The sequence below is a fragment of the Nelumbo lutea genome, chromosome 2 (genome assembly GCF_056320005.1).
Source record: "Nelumbo lutea isolate HS-2025 chromosome 2, American lotus-T2T, whole genome shotgun sequence".
NCBI classification, from domain to species: Eukaryota; Viridiplantae; Streptophyta; class Magnoliopsida; order Proteales; family Nelumbonaceae; genus Nelumbo; species Nelumbo lutea.
The window spans coordinates 100,512,637-100,533,461 of NC_142685.1; the positions used below are offsets into that span (position 1 = coordinate 100,512,637).

At 38.8% G+C, this 20,825-nt stretch overlaps 1 protein-coding gene across 1 annotated transcript; it reads right to left on the bottom strand.

The window, feature by feature from the left end:
• Window positions 1-3,375: 3,375 nt before the first annotated feature.
• Window positions 3,376-20,041, bottom strand: LOC148872322 (RNA-binding protein Y14-like). The gene is made up of 3 exons (XM_088972276.1): window positions 19,726-20,041; window positions 13,977-14,113; window positions 3,376-3,855 (listed from the first exon to the last, which is right to left on the bottom strand). The coding sequence occupies exons 1-3, from the start codon at window positions 19,994-19,996 to the stop codon at window positions 3,685-3,687; spliced, it is 579 nt and encodes a 192-aa protein (XP_088828402.1). The 5' UTR covers window positions 19,997-20,041; the 3' UTR covers window positions 3,376-3,684.
• Window positions 20,042-20,825: the final 784 nt, after the last annotated feature.

Consider the following 20,825-nt stretch of genomic DNA (forward strand, 5'->3'; position numbering starts at 1 on the left):
GAGTTAAAAAAATTCTGACCTGGAGTGGTCATTGTAAATTCATCCCAAGATGTGGTTCTGAAACTTCAATTAAGCCATTCGGGTCAAATATTACCAAAGCTCAAATCCCTATCTAGTCCATGAAAGGAAGGAACCATCAACTATGGTCTTCACTTTGGTACATCTTTTCCCACCTCCATCGCTGGGTTTTCACACCCATTAAGTTTGAGGGGGCGTATTGGCGAGTTGAGACAAGAATCCCAATTTGATTCTAAGGGCTTATTCATTTATTCATAACTCTTATCTCTTAAGAGGAATCTTTTAATTTTAAAGAGAAAAATAGTTGTTCGTTTCCTCTTATTTCTTATCTCTTAAAGTGCAATCGTACAACTTTTTGTTTTTCAATAATACCCCCAAAAAGACAAACAAAAACGCTCATATATGGGGTTAAAATAGATATTTGATAATTTTCAAAATTCAGAATTCAGAACAACATTCTCTGCATTCAAAGTTCAGAGGAAAGAAAAATTCACCAATACCAATATACCTCTTAATGTAATTATTGTACTTTTAGATATAAGACTTCAGAGCAAACAAACAAGCCCTAAGTTAAAACAAATAGATTATTTTCTAGACTCTAGTCAATTTCCTAGATATATATATATTAGACCATGTTTTCAAAACTGGACCAGACCAGATGGTCGGACCGGAAAACTGGGAACCGGTTTCATTTTACCTCGGAACTGTTATTTCGCCAAAAACCGTTGAGACCAGAAAACAGTGAACCAATCAAGTAATTGGTTTCGTTTTACCCCAGAACCGTTATTTCCCCAAAAACCGTTGATTTGGTCAGCAAACTGCTGACCCGGGTGATCGAAACGTTCAACGGTTTGGCTGGTTTTTATTTTTTTTATTTTTTAATTTTTTTTATTTTTTTAATCAGAACAGGTCGTCTGTTCGGGTCGAACGATCGAACTGTTCAACCCAGGACCGGACCCCTGACTATTGTCCGGTTCAGTTTTAAAAACCTTGTATTATACCTATCTTTTGTTATTTGTTTTGGATTCAAGTTCCTCTAACTATATATTCAATCATGATCAATAGACAAAGCATGGACTTCTTCTCGTTGTTCTCCACATAAGGTTTACCCAATGATTTAGAAAACTTAGCTTCTCTCCAACACTTAGAAATCAAAGATTGCCCAATGTCCACATTTCAGAAGCTAGGGACATGTTGGGTTCGATGTTCTAGGTCTCATTCTTTTAATTCTTGCTCATTCTCGGCAAGAATAGGCAAAATTGAATAACATTAGAGTATTTGGTTACAAAATTCTTGCCATTGATATCATTCTTTTTAGAATGAAAAATCGGCCCATAGCATAAAAATTGTGGTTGTCTACAGCTTGAAAAGTAACTATGCCCCATCTTGCTCATTTTCATTCTTTGAGAAACCTATGCCTACAAAACTGCCACCATAGATGTTTGCTAGTAGACTACCATGGAAACTTACCTCAGCAGACATTGACAGCTGGCTATTCATCGGTAAACATCTAAGCCAACATTTTTGGAGACTTAGGCTGGTGGTATATGATCGTCAGCATAGAGTTTTTATTTCTTGTTTTTTTTTTTTTTTTGAAGAATGAAAATAAGCTATATAGGGAACTTATCGATCTGAAAAGAATTCACTTCTAGGAAAGAAATGTTTGATTTATACTTCATAGCAATATTTTCTCATTCTACCCATTCTTGTCCATTTTAGAATTTCATCTTGGTTAAGAATGAGAAAGATTGAAAATTCAACCAAACAGGGCCTAGAGCTCCGCCGGCTACCATCGCCCTAAGCTCAATTTGATCTCCAAATGTGAAAATCTCAAATTTCCGCCAAATCACATGCAATGTTTGGTCAATCAATTCAAGAGCTGCAAATCTAGGATTGTTCTAAAGTCACTTCATTTTCAGAGGGCTCCCAACATTCTACACTCACTTTCCATAAGTACTGCGGGAATCTTGCATCCCTATCCAACCATTTGCACAAGTTGGTATGCCTTCAAGAACTAGAAATCTAGGACTATCTAAAACTCATTGCATTCTATCCCCAGCAATGATTTCCATCAAGGATTGCCAGAATATTGACCTGCTCGAAAAACTTGACCTAACAATTGCAGGACTTGTTGTTTCTTTCTCCTCTTTTGGACTCCCTGCAGCTGCCTACTACCCTTATTACGTCTCTTTGCCTTAAACGGTGCTACAAGCTGATATCCTTTTGCAATTGGTTGACAAATCTTACATTGCTTGAAAATTTAGAAATCATGCGTAAATTCATCGTTCTGAGAGGTAAAGCAGGCTTTCTCATCTAGAAATACAGGGTTGTCCCTTGTTCAATGATTGGTAACTAATAGGAAAGCTTGGTCCAAGTCTCCAAGATGGAGATTCCTTGCATAAAGGTAGATTAATGGCATGGTATTCTAAAGAAAGATAAAATGAGAGATTAGTTGAATTCTTATTCATAATGAAAAGCAGAAAAGGCCCATCATTCAGGCACTTATTCCATGGCATTCACTTTTATCTGATTTCTACCACCTGGTTGAATATGTATGTATTACATTTTCTCTAGTATTTTCTATGTACATGGAGTCATGGAGGATACTCTTAGTAACAAGCAACTTTCCAGATTGACAAACTCAAGTCAGAAAATAAACTTGTAAGGGATGACAAATTTTTGTTACTATCTTCGGTTTTCTGAATTCTCAGTTCGAATTGTCATTGAAAGTACATTAGCTAAAAATCCACACTGAGCACTTATCAACTTGTCAGTTGTCATAAGAGTGTTTTACAGTTCTGCATATTTAAGTACTTCACTTGTGTTATTCTTTTTTCTTTTTTTCTTGCTTTTAAGGCCATGGCAATTAACTTGTGTTTTTAGCTCTCGGTGTCTCCAACTTTGTTTTTAGCTTTGTAACATTAGTTCGTAATGCAGCATATATATATTTAGTTCATCCTCGACATTCAACCACATCACCATTTTCAGGTTTTGGATAGAATTGTAGAATTAAATCATCACAGAAGAAAGTTTCTAAACTATAATGTAAGAAGGTGAAGGTCATGTTTGTAAAAATCCATTTTCTTGACCATCAGCCAGTTTGGGCTTTGGTGGACAGTCATGGAAGACACGTTGAAGAGAGACAGAAACATTGCTTGGAATTTGGAAATTCATAGTGTGTTACTTGTATGAGTGATGGTATGGATTATATTCAGATGTTACTGAGTCCGAGTCCTCTATAGGCTTCACCATTAATCCTTCAAAACCGCCGTTGCTCCGCTTTCTTCAGGGGAGCAAGCTGAGCCATGAATCGACTTGGGACAATAACAGACCGTTATGGTTTCATCAGACTCGAAATGAAAATAAATTATCCCATCTGAATAAAGAATAGTTCTAGCAATCGTGGGCCTTGCATGTCTCAGAGCCCTTAAATCATAGAACAGGAAAACGTAAACATGGTTGATACATCTTGTCCTTGTGCGATTAACTATTCATTTGAATGCAATTCTAGCAATCGGGGCCGTACATCACAGAGCCCTTAAAACCGTAAGACAACAAAATGTAAACTTGGTTGTTACATCTTGTACTTTTGTGATTCTAAATTCCAACCCCATAACCACAAACAAAATGGAAGCTGGCAGTAACATGCCCAAAATCAGAAGTCAATCACTTTAGGAGAATTTTAACTAACCTCCTCCTCATGTTCCTCTTTCTGTAAGGTCCATTACTGAAGGCCCAATCGACAGAGACAATCTGAGTGAGAAGCTCAGTTCCATTCATTGCAGATATTGCAGCCTGAGCTTCCTCAAAATTCTCATATTCAATTAATGCATATCCCTGAAGATCAAAAAAATTCCACATCTGTCAATTAAAAGAGGAAGCCTGCAAGAGAAATTAGTAGACAAAGAATGGATCGTAGCAAGCCAATGTAATAAGATAATCCTCAAAATAATAATATGCAACAGTTTGTTATTTTGTCCTCAATCAATAGATTCAATCCAATAAAACAGAAAGTTGACTATGATTAGAATTTATGGCCAGAATAGAAGGTCGGTTGCTAGTACCTATCAGCAAAAGATAAGATGGATCATGTCCCCCTAAAAGAATTCAGCATACTGAAATTTACAAAACACAAAAAATTGGACAGTATGAAATTAACAGCTATTACCAAGGTTCAAAGTATCGGAAACACAACATGTATCAGAAAGAATTTTAAGAAACGTAACGCTTGGGATACGCATAGATACAGACAAAAAACCAAGATACGTATGAATACGCTATGAAACTCAAATAAATCCTAAAAAATATATTAATAACAATACGCACAAAGTATATATGACCATAAATTATTTAAACATAAAAACCTTACTTTAATGGTTTACATGAAGTGTGAGAAATCAGGACACAATCGGTAACTGTTGAAAATGACAGAAAAACTAAAATGTCTACATATATACCTCTCCTTGATTTTCAGATAATCAAAATAATTTGTCTTAAAATAAAATAATTAGAAGGATTAGCAACAAAAAAAAGACTAATGAGAGGGAGTAACTTTTTTTTCAATAACAATTTCATGAGAGGGAGTATTTAAAGTAATTAATGAGAGGGAGTGTAATTAATTTGTGATGTATGGCTGATGCATTAGAGTATTGGCTCGTATCGGGTTTGTATCACCAATGCAGACCCGAAACGGTCCGATATGGGGCCATATCAGCCCAATACAGATTAAACGAAACACAACTGGTTTCTATACATTCAATGTATCAGGCCTTTAATGGAACGATACATATCAGCCAATATGAGCCAATACATTGTAAAAATTTGAACCTTGGCTATTACATTATGCCAAGGATTGGAATATCACAACATATCGGGGCATATCGACCAATAAGTATCATATTGGTAACCCTCTGATGCACCGCTATACTTGGTGTTTCGAGGTCCTACCTATTTCAAGGGGTAGAAAGGCCTTAAACTGACCACCCTGAACCAGTTCAAAAGGGAAAAAAAAAACAAAAACAAAAAATAACATAAGAGGAAAAAAAATAAAGATGGCCTTCAATACAGGCCGATAAGCCTATCGATAGTTTGAACCTTGCATTATGCATTACAATATATGCCAATATGTATGATCACAAATCATCAAAGCAACCAATATCACCATCTCTCGCCACCATCAGCATCCTCTGTCAACCATCAGAATCACCCTTTTTACAACTTCAACCAATGTAATTCACTATCATAGGATAACCGGTCCTAGGAATTTGGGGATAAATGGAGAAAAGGAAACATCTGACAGTCAGAGACAAAAAATAATGGGAGTTGTGGAAATTGGGAAAATAACTTGGGGAAAAGAGGAAAGAAGAACTCTGAAAGGGAATTAAAGAGACTTCAATGAGAAATGAAGGGTCAGAAGATAACCGGTCCTAGGGCAGCTAATAAGGAAAAATCAGTGATCAGAGCGCAATGAAGTTGTTAAACTGGAATGTCAGGTGTCTAGGAGGCCAGCTCAAGAGAAGTCTAGTAATATGCATTAAGAAGACAAAGGCCAAATATAGTCATCTCACAAGAAACAAAAATAGTAGACAGAAAATTGCTGAGAGCAATTTGGGGAATTCGTTGAAAGAAATGGGCTGTTCTCCCAGCTCTAGGCACCTCAGGGGGGATTATCCTAGCTTGTAATGAAGAATAGGTATCTGGCATCAAAATAGACAAAGGAGAGTTTTCAATTTCCGTGCTATTTACCAACAAAAATGAGGGATTCAGCTGGATTCTGAATGGAGTCTATGGTCCAAACACTCGTTCAGACAGGCAAAAATTCTGGGAAGAGCTGGATTCTTTGCATGAGTATGATGATTTTCCTTGGTGTTTAGGGGGTGACTCTAATGTCACAAGATTCTCGCAAGAAAATTCCAACAAAAGATCAGTGGCCAGAAGAATGAAGGATTCTCTAGATTCATTTCTAGACATAACCTTTGTGATCTCCCTCAACTTGGTCAAATTTACAAGAGAACTTAATAACCTGCATACTTGACGGGTTTCTGGTAACTCCAGATTAGGTAGAGCACTTTCTAGATCTTATTCAAGAAACCAGACCTCGCTGTCCTTCAGACCACTGGCCATTAGTCTTGAGTACCGACTTGGTTGTGAAAGGAAAATCCCCATTTAGATTAGAAAAAGTGTGGACCCTACATAAGGAATTTCACAAGAAAGTGGCTTCTTCGTGGGAGGAATGCAGTGTAGAAGGCAGGGCTGGTTACAGATTTTCGCAGAAGTTGAAATATCTAAGAAGAAAACTAAGATCCCGGGGCAGAGAAGAGTTAAAATCTTTTACAAAGGAGGCAGAGTCAAGTGTTATCCTCCTGGAGCAATTAGGCACCCTGGATGAAGAAGGAAGAAGGAGAAGAGATGTATTGAGAAGCTCCAGGGAAAAGGTGAAGAAATATTTTGGAGGCAGAGTCAAGGGTTAGATGGTTAAAGGAAGGTGATAATAACTCAAAATTTTTCCACAGTTATGCTTCGGGCAGATGGAGGAAAAACTTTATCTCAAAAATAAAGGCGGATCAAACGGAGGTGGAGGACGCAGATGAAATAATAGAGGCTTTTCTGAACCACTTCAAAGAGCTCTACTCTAAGGAAAGTATTTGAAAGTTAAATTTAAGAAGTTGGGATGGGCCGGCTCTAGCAGAAGAAAAGAGGTCTTGGCTTAAAAGGGATTCTGACATAGATGGAAACAGAGCCCCTGGGCCTGATGGTTTCCCCTCATTTTTCTTTCAGAACTGTTGGAATGTGATACAACATGATCTTTTGGAGGTATTCAAGGACTTCCACTCCTCGGCTGTTGTATTAAACAAAGGAAACAATTCTACTTTTATTTGTCTCATCCCAAAGAAAGGTGGTGTTTTGGAAGTGAAAGATTTAAGGCCAATAAGTTTAGTAGGGAGTGTGTACAAAATCCTGGCTAAAGTGTTGGGAAAAAGACTTAAAGCCCTAAGAGATCTAGTTTCTCCTAAGCAGTTTGCCTTTGTGGAAGGCAGTCAAATTGTGTACAGCATCTTAATAGGAAACAATATGTTGAAGAAAGAAGAGTGGTAGGTCAGGTCTCCTTGTCAAACTAGATCTAGAGAAGGCATACGACAAAGTAGATTGGGACTACCTCCAAGTTCTGAAACTGAGGGGTTTTAGCACAAAACGGTTGCAGTGAATGAAAGGCTGCATTAGTTCAACCTGGTTCACAGTCCTTTTGAATGGAGAGCACAAAGGTTACTTTAAAGGAAGTAGAGGACTTTGACAGGACTGCCCTCTCTCCCCTTTCCTCCTCACCTTGGTGATGGATGTTTTCAGTCAGCTTGTGGAAAAGGCCAAAGGCTTTGAGGTAGGTTGAGATGCTCTCAATGTTTCCCATCTCCAATTCGCAGATGATATTATTATGTTTCTGGAGGCTAATTTGGAAAACATCACTAATGTGAAAAGGGTTCTAAATTGCTTTGAATTAGTTACAGGCTTGACAGTTGCTTACTCAAAAAGTAGTTATAATGATTCAATGTTTCCCATCTCCAATTCGCAGATAATTATTATGTTTCTGGAGGCTAATTTGGAAAACATCACTAATGTGAAAAGGGTTCTAAATTGCTTTGAATTAGTTACAGGCTTGACAGTTACTTACTCAAAAAGTAGTTATAATGATTCAATGTTTTCCATCTCCAATTCGCAGATGATATTATTATGTTTCTGGAGGCTAATTTGGAAAACATCACTAATGTGAAAAGGGTTCTAAATTGCTTTGAATTAGTTACAGGCTTCAGGGTTACTTACTCAAAAAGTAGTCATAATGACTTTAAACTCAGACGAAGAAGCTCTCTCAGAAAGTTTCAACTTTCAAGTCAATTCTGAACTGCCGAGTGGAAAACCTCCCCCTTACTTATTTGGGGTTGCCTCTTGATAGAAACCCAAAAAGTCCAAGCTTCCAGAGTGGTGGAAAAATGTGAAAAGAAGTTAGCTTCTTGGAAACGCTGCTCTCTCTCAAAAGGAGGTGGACTTACTCTTATTAAGGCTTCCCTTGCAACTCTGCCTATCTGCCAAAATTAGATTACAGCTTAAGAAACTTCAAAAGACTTCCTCTGGAAAGGTGGAGTTGAGAAGAAAAGTCATCTAGTGAATTGGGTTCGGGTTTGTAAGTCTAAAGAGGCTGGAGGGTTGGAGATTGGCCACCTAAAAGAGAAGAACAATTCTCTCCTTGGAAAATGGCTGTGGAGATTCTCTACTGAAACAAATTCTCTTTGGGCAGCTGTTATCACTAGCAAGTATGGGTTGAACGCAAACAGTTGGGATTGCAATCCTCATTCAAACCAACTAGCTTCCGCAAACCCATGGAAAGGTATCTATTCTACTTATAACAGTTTTATCCCTTTCATAAAGTTTAGAGTGGGTAATGGCACTAGAATAAAGTTCTGGACAGACCTATGGTGGGGCAATTCTACCCTAGAAAATTCTTACCCTAAATTCTTTAACCTCTCCCTCAACAAAGAAGCAACCATCTCCCAGTGCCTTCCCTCTTCTCCGATCAGGAGAAATATAAACTTGAGCCTTAGAAAACCCTTAAGGGATTCGGAGATCAATGAGTTAACTGACCTCCTCCTTTCTCTCAGAGAGGCCTACATTTCCCCAAACTCCCTAGACTCCCCGTGTTTGGAAACCCCACCCAGCTGGCAAGTTCTCTCCCAAGTCCTTTTCAAGGCTCTGGTTGCAGAAGAGCAAGACTGTTTTTCCTTTCAAGAAGGTTTGGTGCAACTTCGTCCCCTCAAGAGTGTGCTTCTTCGTATGGGCAGCCTGTCTGCATTGAATAAACACCTGCAATCTGCTGCAAAAGAAAAATCTTGGCAGACTTTATATCTCTCCCCATGTCTGCATCCTCTGCTTCCAAGAAGGAGAGTCAGCCAACCTCTTGTTCATCCATTGCCAGGAAACCAGGTACATTTGGAACTACTTCTTGCAGCTAGCCGGGTACAGCTGGGTTGCTCAAAATCACCTCAGGACTTGCTATTTCAGTGGCAAAAGGACTGAGTAGGAGAGGCAAGGTGTACTGGCAAATAGTGATGCATGCTGTGCTTTGGGGAATTTGGGAGGAAAGAGATAACCGTCTGTTTGAGAATAAGGCCAAATCCAAGAGTGAGTTGATCTCTCACATCAACTATCTTTTTAATTTGTGGATTTCCAGCTCAGATGTGTTCAGAGGAATCAATGTTAACAATCTAAACAGGAATGCAGTTAACTTCTTGTTCTCCTCCCCATCCCCCCCACCCATCTCCAGCGGTGCATTTCTCAAAAGGGAAGGAGCCAGAACTCGATGTTTTGATGGAAGTGCTTTAGGTAACCCTGGTGTTGCTGGCATTGGAGGTGCTTTAAGAGATGAAAATGGGAACATCTGCTGGGTGTACAATGGACCAATTGGTATAGCTGATTCTACCAAGGCAGAAGGGATGGCTGCACTTACAGGGATCCACCTAATCAGCAGACTGGGTATTCAGAACCTGTCCATTGAAGGTGTCTCAGCAAATACCATAAAATAGTTAGGAAAGCAGGAGGCTGGACCATGGAGACTCAATCACTTCCTAGCAGAAGCAAGGAACTTATTGGCTTCTATGAATGTAAATCTGTTCTGGACCCTAGGGGGTTTAAATGACATTGCAGATGGATTAACAAAGGTAGGTGCTATTTCAGAGACCTTGTACTGTGACACAGTTCCCCCTGTGTAATCTTTAGGGGGTCTGATCCCTGTTTTGTATTTGTACACCTCCTTATGTACCCCTCTTTTTCTTTAATGAATTCAGTTAACATTTCTCAAAAAAAGAACAACAAAAAGGACAGTGTGGAAGGAAATATAATATGAGGATCTTCAGCAACAGCTCCACTAAAGAGGAGGAGCTACTGAAGACAGTGGTGCCAGGTATCTCTTGGCTATTGGTGCTGATCATTTCAATTAATATGGTCAAAGAACGTGCTTCGAGAGATTGGGTGTTTGCTAACAACTTCAACTCCTATGTTACCAATCAAAACAAAAAGAAAAAAGGGGAAAAACTTCAACTCCCATGAAGTTATTCTTTGATAACTAGTCTGCAATCCACATTGTGCCAATCCAATGTTCCATGAAATAACAAAAGACATTAAAGGACTTTGTAAGAGAGGAAGTTCTCAGTGAAGATGTACTGTCAAATTTGAAGATGAATTAGCTGACCTATTTACTACAAGTTTAAGTCACAAAAGGAGATGAATTAGCATGAGGAGAAGTTGTAGAAGCTATATTAAGCATATAAGGTTTTTACCAATAAAAGGAGATTTTATTAAAATCAAATTTAAGTATTAAAATAAGGTGGGAGTTTTCTCCATCCCACAGACTGATATATAATATATAATGTTGCCTAAAGCATTTGATGCCTAGCTCTCCCTTGTTTAGCCAGACCATCCACCACCCCATTTGCTGTTCTTCTTACCCATTTAAAGACAACATTCAGCTCCTTGTTATGCTTTCTATTTCCCAAAAAGTATGTCTGTAGATCCACGGGTTATGATAGTTGCATTTTGTCCAAGAAATGACCACCTGAGAGTCCCTTCTACCTCCAGTTGTGGAAACCAAATTGCTTAGCAAATTTTAAACCATGAAGTAGTCCATGCAACTCAGCTGTCAATGCATTATTACCATCTGTCAAGGTCCTAGAAACAAAACAAACATCTTTCCTTCTATGTCTCAGAAGACTACACCCAATCCAGCTGCAACTTGATTGCAATATAACTTCCATCAAAGTTGAGTATAACAAAGTTGGTTGCTGGGGTGTCCAGTTCATAGTTACTCTTCCTTGACTTGAACCGATAGTGCCACTTCCTTCCAGGTTCTCAAAATGTCATTATTGAGAAAAATTGGAAGTCCTCCAGGGTCTTCACCCTATGTGCAACTTACTTTCAATTGCGTCAATGATCTCCAGCTCTGTTCTACTCTTTTCACAGAAAATCCTCCAATTACTTTCTTCCCAAACAGTCCATAACATGGCTGCTCTCACTGCTTTCCACATAATTCTTCCCCTTTTCTTTGGCTGTCTCAAGAAATTTGGATCAAAGAGATCCACCACATCCTCTGGAGGAGTTCAACCTTTCTCATTCATTCTTTTTTTCAGTCTCTCTCATTCATTCTTTTAAGTAAATCACCAAGGGGGGAAAGACACATTTCTCTCCACCAAGTGCACACTCATTTCTACTCTTTCTCTTCTCTTCTTCTCTCTACACCTAAAACCCATATCCACAAACATTTGCAAGGCTTTATAATGTGAGGGAGGGATCTTCAGGAATTAATCAGGTCATGTGGTGGCATAATTTTCAGGACTGATTTGTATTGAGATTCATTGAAAGCAGAAATAATGGCATTAATGGAGGGAGTTTACAGAGCAAAGAAGCTCAACGTGAATAAACTGTTTATTGAAAGAGACCTGTAATTGGTGATTAAGTGGCTCAAGAATTAAGAGAATGCCTTTTGGGTGTACAAAAATGAATGAAAAAGCTAAAATGGTTAACAAGGGACATGGATGAAAATTTTCAGTCAGTGCAAAGGATGGCCAACAGAATGGCCGATTCCTTGGCAAAACAAAGGGTGGGGTGGGGAGAGATCAAATGTTATAGGCTCAGCTGTAAATTTTGTGGTGCTTGGAGAAAAGCTATTTTATCTCCAATGCTAATTGTACAGATACTCTAGATTTAATCTTAATGAGTTACAGTTAGTGATCAAAAAAGAATTTACCAACCTAGTGAATTTCTTTCTTCAATAATAACTTTCTCACAATATAGAAAAAAGTAGGTCGCCAGTATTATGAATCCTTGATCATTGGTCAACAAATGTATGAAGGGATGAGAGATCAATACCATGGACGCCCAAAGATTGCGGAATAAGGGAGCGAATTTCAAAAATTTTTCTCTCCCTTCAACTGGGAATCACATTCCCTATTTAGAAAATCATATTTTCAAGGATCATTCTTGAACCTTAAACTGAACCAGATCTGAACCAAAAGGAATAGGAGAGAATTATACATGATACGGAGAAGTAATATCTCCCAACGAATGTGTTCACGCCCAAGGAATGATCCAAAGACTGCTCCCACTGAAGATGGCGCAGTGCAGGATGGAGCAGAATCAGCAGTGTTCTTCCCCAAGAACTCTGTCCTTCGCAAGAATCAGTAGAATGGTACGTGAGCACAGCTTCCTTTTCAATCATTTCTCAAAGAACTGATGTCAAGATCCAATCTTGACTTCTCCCACAACTGGAGACCGAACTGGCAAACAGGGCGGCAAGAACAGGGAGGCGGCAAGAGAGTATTCGCAGAGTGCAGAATTCTCTCTTCTTGATTTCAGCACTAAAGAGGATCTGATGTATCTCTTCTAAAGGCTGTCGCCCCCTCCTTTTGTTAACTTAAAAGAACAGCTTCTAATCCCATTAGGAGCTGCTTATCCAAATCATATTTGGATCAGCATTCTCTTCTAGTGATAAGGATAAACCCTTATCTTATCTGCAGATTAGATCAGCTTTCTCCTAATCCCATTAGGAGGTTTCTAGATCTGAATGTGATTCAGATCTGGACTCTCTGAGTGGATAGGATTAAGACCCTATCCTATCTGCTAATCCATCTCAGAATTCGCCTCTTTAATTAACTAAATAAATAGCCCAGTTCGAAATGGGCTTTAGGCCCATTAAGCTTATGTGCTCACTTAACCTTCCTAACTGCTGCCCAGTTGGGCTTCCTTGTATTGTGTGAGACCCAAGCATTGATCTACACATCAGCCACATGGGTTCGGCCCAACCTTTGTTACAAGGCCTGGTCGAATACACTGTTAAAGACAGTGCACCCCCTAAAACCCATCGAATGGGTTCTATGGGCCCAACACTTACCCTAAGTGGTCCCTACGCCAAGCCACCTTGTAACACCCAGGGACTATAGGCAAATGCAAGATTAGCCCATTAGGTATTATCCTCAATGGTCTTACACTTAACCTCTCAGCCCTTAATTATCATACACTGCCCGACAAGAGAGGACCTCTCCCTCGGCTGCAAGGAACAGTGTTGCACTCTCTCAAGTATGAATCCCGGGAATTAAAACCTTTTTGCAAACATTTTAGAAACCATAATATATATACTTTTATATCTCATATAAAATATACTTTGCAAAACAAATCTCAACGGTTGAAATCGATTGCCAGCAGTCTTGGTTTCCAACAGTGATAGTGCATCCCCGATCATTACCTTTGTCCGACAAAGGGGCTGATCCTGTCACTATGATCACCCATTCAGATGAATTCTCGGATTGTCCCAACATACCCAGGTTTTGACCCCCACTAAGGATCTCACTAATTGGTACATCAAAGACAGCCCGATCCGACACCTAGTGCAGTATCATAATCGATTCTAGGGGTCGGGTGTAACTTTCCAGTTTTGCCCATCAATCTCCAAGGTCCAGGGCAATACTGGAAATCCGGTCCAGTTCAAAAACTCAATTAATCCCACACTGTATGTGCCTAGGGTCTCACCCCGATAGCTGAGACAAGCCACCCCAACCAACTTGGTGGCACCACAGTGTCAGCCTTGTCAGGATAGGTCTCTCCAGACCGACCCACTGTTTGTGAACATTCTAAACTAACACGAGTCTCAATAAGTGTCCAGTTTAAGGGTATTACACAGAAACACACCAAGGGAACATGAATCAAATATGCACTTTTATTCATTTACAATAAACTCATAAAGTACATCAATTTTGATTGAAACTAAAGGCATACAAAACTGTCTAACAATGTATCCACATAGATAGAATACAAAGAAATGAAGAAACAAAAAAAAGGTAAAGTCAAGTTTAAGATCATCTATATATGAGGTTCATTGGTGATGGATCCAAATGCATATTTTAAATTAAAATAATTTTACTTACCTTCACAAATCCCGTGCGACGATCAAGATTTAGATGCAAGTTCCTAATCTCCCCAAATTCACCAAAAGCATTCTGGAGATCATCCTCTTGTGCCTCCTCGTGTACCCCAATAACCAAAATAATCCATCCCTCAATAGCTGAATATATTTAATGAAAAATTAAGTATTCTAAATATTACAATTAGAAAAATGGATAAAAAATAAAATAAAGATACTAAAAGACTCAATGAGATGAACCATATAATAGACATTTGGACACAATTTTATCCATGGATCATCTAGCATAGTAATATAAAACAATAAGCTAAACAATGACAAAAATAAGTGCATGAAAAGCGTTTTTTTGTATAAGGTGCATAAAAGGACTTTAGACATAAACTCTTTTATGCTGAAGAAAAATAAGATTCCAAAATGGCAAATTAAACAGAAATATTGTATTTCATGGATAAATGAGTAGGCCTAAGACAAATAAACAATAAAAAAGAACTCAAGATTAGTAGCATCTAATTATTAAAATTATAAATTTGATCTATGACATGGAAGGCAGAAGCTAATGTAGAAAACAAATTTGTCAGAACAGCTACCATTTAATCAGTGGACAAGTATTTTATAGCTAGTGCAGAATATAGAGTTAAAATCTTCCCCAACTTAAATTTTCATATTTTTAGGCTAGATTGCTAGAACTGGACCACAGACAACCCACCCAGGCCCAACCTAACTACCATTGCATTGCATCCCTAATAATTTTTTTGCAAGTAACATCCAATTTCATTTGAAAAATAAGTGTATATTCAAAAAACTGGACAGAAATAAAAGCAACAGACCCCTGGAAAGGTATTTGTTCCATTAATACTTCTTTCTTTCCTTTTATAAGGTATAAAGTGGGAAATGGTTCTAAAATTAAATTCTGGAAAGATCTTTGGTGGAGGGATTCCACCCTGCTGCCTCTTTCCCTAGGCTTTTTAATCTATCCCTCAACCAAGAAGCCACTATTTCTTCCTGCCTTCCAAACCAAATGCCGAGAAATCTTTAAACCTACACCTTAGAAAACCCCTTAGGGACTCAGAGATTCCTGATCTAATAGCCCTAATTCAGACCCTCAAAGAAGCATACATCTCCCCCTCTTATTCTGACACCCAAATCTGGACCTTACACCCAAATGGTGAATTCTCTTCTAAGTCTATGTTCAGAGCTTTGATTGCTAAGAAAATTTGGTGTAGCCACATTCCTACAAGAAGTTGCTTCTTTGTTTGGGAAGCTTGTCTCTAGAAAATTAATACATGCGATCTCCTTCAGAAAAAAACTCTTGGGTAGATGCTTCATTTCTCCCCATGTTTGTATTCTATGCTTCTTTGCTGGTATTGGAGGCATAGTAAGGGATGAAAGGGGAAATATATGTTGGACGTTTAGTGGCCCAATTGGCTTGGCTGACTCCACAAAGGATGAAGTGATGGCTACTCTCACCGGAATCAGGATAATAAAAAATTTGGGAATTCAGAATTTGACTATTGCAGGAGATTCAGAAAATACGATAAAATGGTTGAGAGACAAAGAGGGGGGTCCTATAAATCGATTTGAAGTAGGCCTTTGAGTGAAAGAACAGTCATGGAAAGGGTGGATTGGCCAAGAATTGATGGAGCGGCAAGGTGGCTGGAAAGGGATTTCGAGGAAGAAGAGATTAAGAAAGTTGTCTTTCTAATGGATAGATCCAAGGCTCCGGGTCCAGATGGCTTTACAATGGGTTTTTATCAAGACTGTTGGGAGGTGTTGAAAGAGGATCTAGTTGAAGTCTTTAAGGAATTTGCAGACAATCACACTATAAGCCCTGGAATTAATGCCACCTTTTTGGCCTTGATACCTAAGAAGAATGATGCCAACCACCCAAAAGATTATAGGCCTATTAGTCTGGTGACAAGCATCTATAAAATTCTGGCTAAAGTGCTCTCATTGAGGATCAAAACAGTCCTCCCTACCATCATTAGTGAAACTTAGGGGGCTTTCATTCAAAGGCGACAAATAACAGATCAGATCTTAATTGCAAATGAGTGTGTGGAGGAAATGAAAAGGTCTAGTAGGAAAGGATTCATTTGTAAATTGGATCTTGAAAACGCCAATGATTTGGTAGACTGGGAGTTTCTATTAGAGGTTATGCGAAATGATGGATTTAGGGACAAGTGGTGTAGTTGGATCTTTGGGTGTATTAGTACTTGTCACTACTTTATTTTGGTAAAAGGTACGGTGAGGGACTTTTTTCCAGCTTGCAGGGGTGTCAGGCAAGGGGATCCACTTTCACCCTTCCTTTTTACCTTAGTAGCTGATGTGATTAGTAGGATCATTACTAAGGCTGACAGCGAAGATGCCATTAAGGGTTGGAGAATAGGGAGACACCAAGTCCCCGTCACCCACCTTCAGTTTGCAGACGAGCTAATGATTTTTTGTGAAGGAGGTCTTAGTGAAAAGGTAGCAAACCTAAAGGAGCTAATAAAAGGATTTGAAAGTGTTTCTAATTTGAGAATAAATCTGGAAAAGAGTTGCGTAGCAGGTATAAATTTGGAGGTAGGGGAGGTCAAGGCTATTGCGGAGTGTCTTGAGTGTTACACCTCTGCTTGGCCTATGTCATATTTAGGGCTTCCTTTAAGGGCAAATCCTAGGGAGAGTAGATTTTGGACCCCAGTGTTAGAAAAGTTTGAGAAGAGATTAGTCTCATGGAAGAGGAACTATACCTCTTTAGGAGAAAGAATTAACCTAATAAGAGCTACCTTGGCTAACTTACCTACCTATTATTTGTTTGTCTTTAGGATACCAGTTAGGGAAGCTAGGAAGCTGGAGAAGTTGATGAGAGACTTCTTATGGGAGCCGGAACAAGAGAAAAATGATCACTTGGTTAATTGGGAAATTGTGTGCAAAAGTAAAGAAGGGAAGGGTTTGGGAGGGTAACTAGAAAGAATCAAGCTCTGTTAGGGAAATGGTTGTGGAGATGGCCTTTGGAAAGAGAGAGATTGTAGCATGAGGTGGTGGGAAGCATTCATGGGAGGTCAGAGAATGGATGGGAATGCTGGTGTATCGAGGCAAGCTAACATAGCAGCACCTTGGAAGGCTATTCACAACACCCTTCCTCAATTCCTCAATTTTATCATGTATGAAGTTTGTTCTGGCAACTCTATCCTTTTTTGGGAGGATATTTGGGTAGGAGACTCACTGTTAAAAGGATTTGTTCCCTTCGCTTTTTTCTATTTCTTTGTACAAAAAAGAGGTGGTCTCAAAATTTGTCTCACATTTGGGAACACCCTTAGATCCTACTTGGGATTTTGGATTTCGTAGTGGACTTAGGGATGCTGAAATTGAGTCTCTTTCTTTTTTGCTTGGGTGTCTTAATCAGGTTTGTTTGGATCCCTCCAAGCCAGATAAGAGGGTTTGGACTCCTAGACCCAATGGAACCTTCACTTGTGCTTCTTTTTTCAAGTCCATCTCTCAACTTTCTACTCACCAACCCTTTCCGTCAAAAGAAATATGGTGTAGGCTAGTTTCCCCAAAAATTATGGCTTTTTGTTTGGAAGTTTTCCATGGGAAAGTAAACACTTTAGACAACCTACAAAAGAGAAGACCTTTTCTCTGTATTTCTCTTAATTGGTGTATCCTCTGTAGAGCTCACGGTGAGGATTGTTACCATCTATTAGTATCTTGTCACTTTTCTGTAGACCTTTGGGCTTGGCTACTTTCGTTGTTTGGGGGTAGTTGGAGTCTACCAGCAGAAGTTCACATGCTCTTCGACCATTCTACCTTTTATTGGCCTAAAAAAATAGGGAGAATTATGTAGAGATGTGCTCGTGCTGCTTTGACTTGGACTCTTTGGAAAGAAAGGAATCTCAGAATTTTTCAAGATAAGGAAAGGAACAGCCAAGATTTGAAAGACTGTGTCAAACAGGGCAATACATTGGTTGAAGACCTTGGAAATCTTTCACCAATTCTCCTTTAATGACATTTGGAGAAATTGATCAGCAGTAACAAGGTGTTCATCTTTAAAGGCCAAATCAATTACAAGATGGTCTCCCCCACCCAAAGGCTCAATTAAGTTGAACTTTGATGGAAGCAACATGGGTAATCCAGGATTATCCGGAATGGAGGGTGCTTTGAGAAATGAGAAGGGAGAGATTTTGTTGCTCTACTCAGGTCCTTTGGGAATTGGGAATTCATCAGGGCAGAACTTTTAGCTGTTGTACAAGGGGTCTAATTTGCAAACCAGTTGGGGGTACAATTAGGACTAAGGGATTTGAAGAAAGAAGCACAAGCAAAGGTGCCTTTTGGGACAGGGATCCAAATTCTTCCATCAGATTTAGTAGGGTCCAAACAAAGTGACTCAAGCAAAATTAATAACTCTGAAGCACAAACAGACTCATTACCCCTTAACCCCTACAAAAACCAAAGTCCCAATTTAGGGCAACATATGGAAAAGATATAACTTAGAGACTTGTAGAAGAGTTTAATCACTGGAAAAGATAAGGATTGAATGAAGAAAGGTAAGAAGGGCAGAAGTTAAGGAGGACTAAAGAGATGTTCATCCATAGAGAACAAATTTGTAGGAGACATGAATCAAGAGTGAAGTGGGTAAAAGAGGGGTGGCAACAGAAAATTTTATTACAGATATGCAAATGAAAAAGGGAGAAAAAAATTACATTAGCAAGCTACTTATGAGAGGGAAAAAACAAATGACCCAAAGTTGATAGCTAAGGAAATTGTTAACTTCTACCAGAATAAGCTCTACACTTTAGAGAGAATAGAGAGACTTTCTTTAGGGAATTATCCAGGCCCAACAATCTGTAATGCCAAGAAGAATCGTAGAAAGGTTTTAAAGTAGAAACTAGAAAATCCACAAAAGGGTTTTCTCTCTTGATAAGGAGAAAGCACAAGGTCCAGATGGCTTCTTCTTGGCATTTTACTATAAATATAAATATAAATACGTACATATATATATATATATAGATGTGTATTCTTGGAATTTTAAGAATATATATATAAGGGAGACAGACAACTCTATAGAAGTTAATCTTGGCATTTTAAGAATATATATACAAGGGAGACAAACAACTCTATAGAAGCTAATCAGCCCTGACAGACAAGATGAAGACCAACGGGCTCTAAGGCACTTGATTAGGAGAGCTAAATCCCTGACAGTTATTGAATTGTTTGTTCAGGTGGATTACAACTTACAAGATCAGCGACCTCCAAGGCCATCAGCTTAGAAAGAGAGCATGAACATAGGCAGTAAACTGTTAACAAGCACAGAATATTTATGGACAGCTTTCTGATAAAAAAAAACTATTGGACAGCCACATATTATGTCCTTTCCGTTTCCTTTCCTTCTTTTCTTTTTTATTTCCATTCATAAAGGAAGTTAAAGGATGAAGATTTGTCCCAAAAGTGGAAACCTCAGCTCCCCCAATCTAAGTACTGGCCAGTACTAATAACTATACATATCTAGCGTTGGAAAGTCTCCATAAAAGCAAAGGCGAAGCGTTGTTTATCCCATAACAGTATGCATCTCAAACAAGGATATTATTGAATTTCGTTTAAGGGGTCGCTTTTACTAACAGAAAACATCTAAAGAATACCCTAAAACCCTAAACGTGTAGTGAAGGAGAACTAAAAGGAGAAAGAAGAGAAACGGAAACAACATAACAGCTAAGAAACCCTAAAATATGAAAACAAGCAGTAACAGCGAGAAAGAAATAGATGTAGGTAGAAAAACTGACATCGTTGGGGACCGGGGCCGCCATCCGAGTCCAAGGATTCGAAATTATTGGCGGCGAAGCGACTGTTGCGTTCCGCGTCAGTTTCTTCTCGAAAACCTCTACCTTTGGTCTTCTTTGGACCAGACAACGAGGATGAACCACCAGTGATGGCAGATTTGAGCTTCGGAAGAGGAGCTCTCGGCGAAGTTTCAACGTCCACAGCTCCGTCTTCGTCCATGAGGTCGTCCTCTTCGGGCTCGAAGTCCACGGCTTCGACATCTGCGTTCGCCATTCTCTCCTACTTGCACTGTAGTTCTGCTCTTCTTTCCCTCAGAACGAAGAGGAAAGGTTTTAGAGCTGGAAAAAGGGTTTTATTATATCGAAATAGCACGTGCTCTGCACGTGATCGCTCACCAACGACCATTGCCTAATCTAAAACTATTCCAATCCAACGGTTATCATACGTGGCCAAATCCTCTCTGGACTCTGGGACTCTCTTGGGCTGTTTTTTGCGGGGCAACTAATAGGAATCCAAAAGCACCAAAATAACCGCATGGTAAAACAGCTGCAACCCGACTTTTTTAATCAAAAAGTCCATTCAGAAAAAAGCCAAAACATAACGGCTTTGGCTTCTAACTTTTTTATGTTTACGAGAAGCACATTTAAAAAAAAAAGTCCATCACCACCAATGCTAAAAAGTAATTCTCTTGTAAGCACTTATTCAAAAAGTGCTTATTAAAAAGCCCATTTAGAGAAGAAAAGCCCCCCAAACGCGACATTAGTTTTCTATTAAAATCTTTGCAAAAAGTGTTCTATAATAGGAACTCCTGCCCATTAGGCCCTATTTCTATTCAATTTTGTGCTTCTAAAAATTGATTAAGGCTCAGTTTTGAAATAGTACATATACAAATATGTACAGTATAAATACATATAAAATAATACAAAATACAAGGTTTTGCACTCTACATATTTGTATTTGTATTCATTCCAAAACTGAGCCTAACCATCAAGATATATTTCTGATTTTCTCTTTTTTTTTTTATTTCTCTATGTATTTAATTATTATCCATTTGAATTTTCCAATTTCATGATTCCAAGTTTCAATTGAAAACAACACAAAG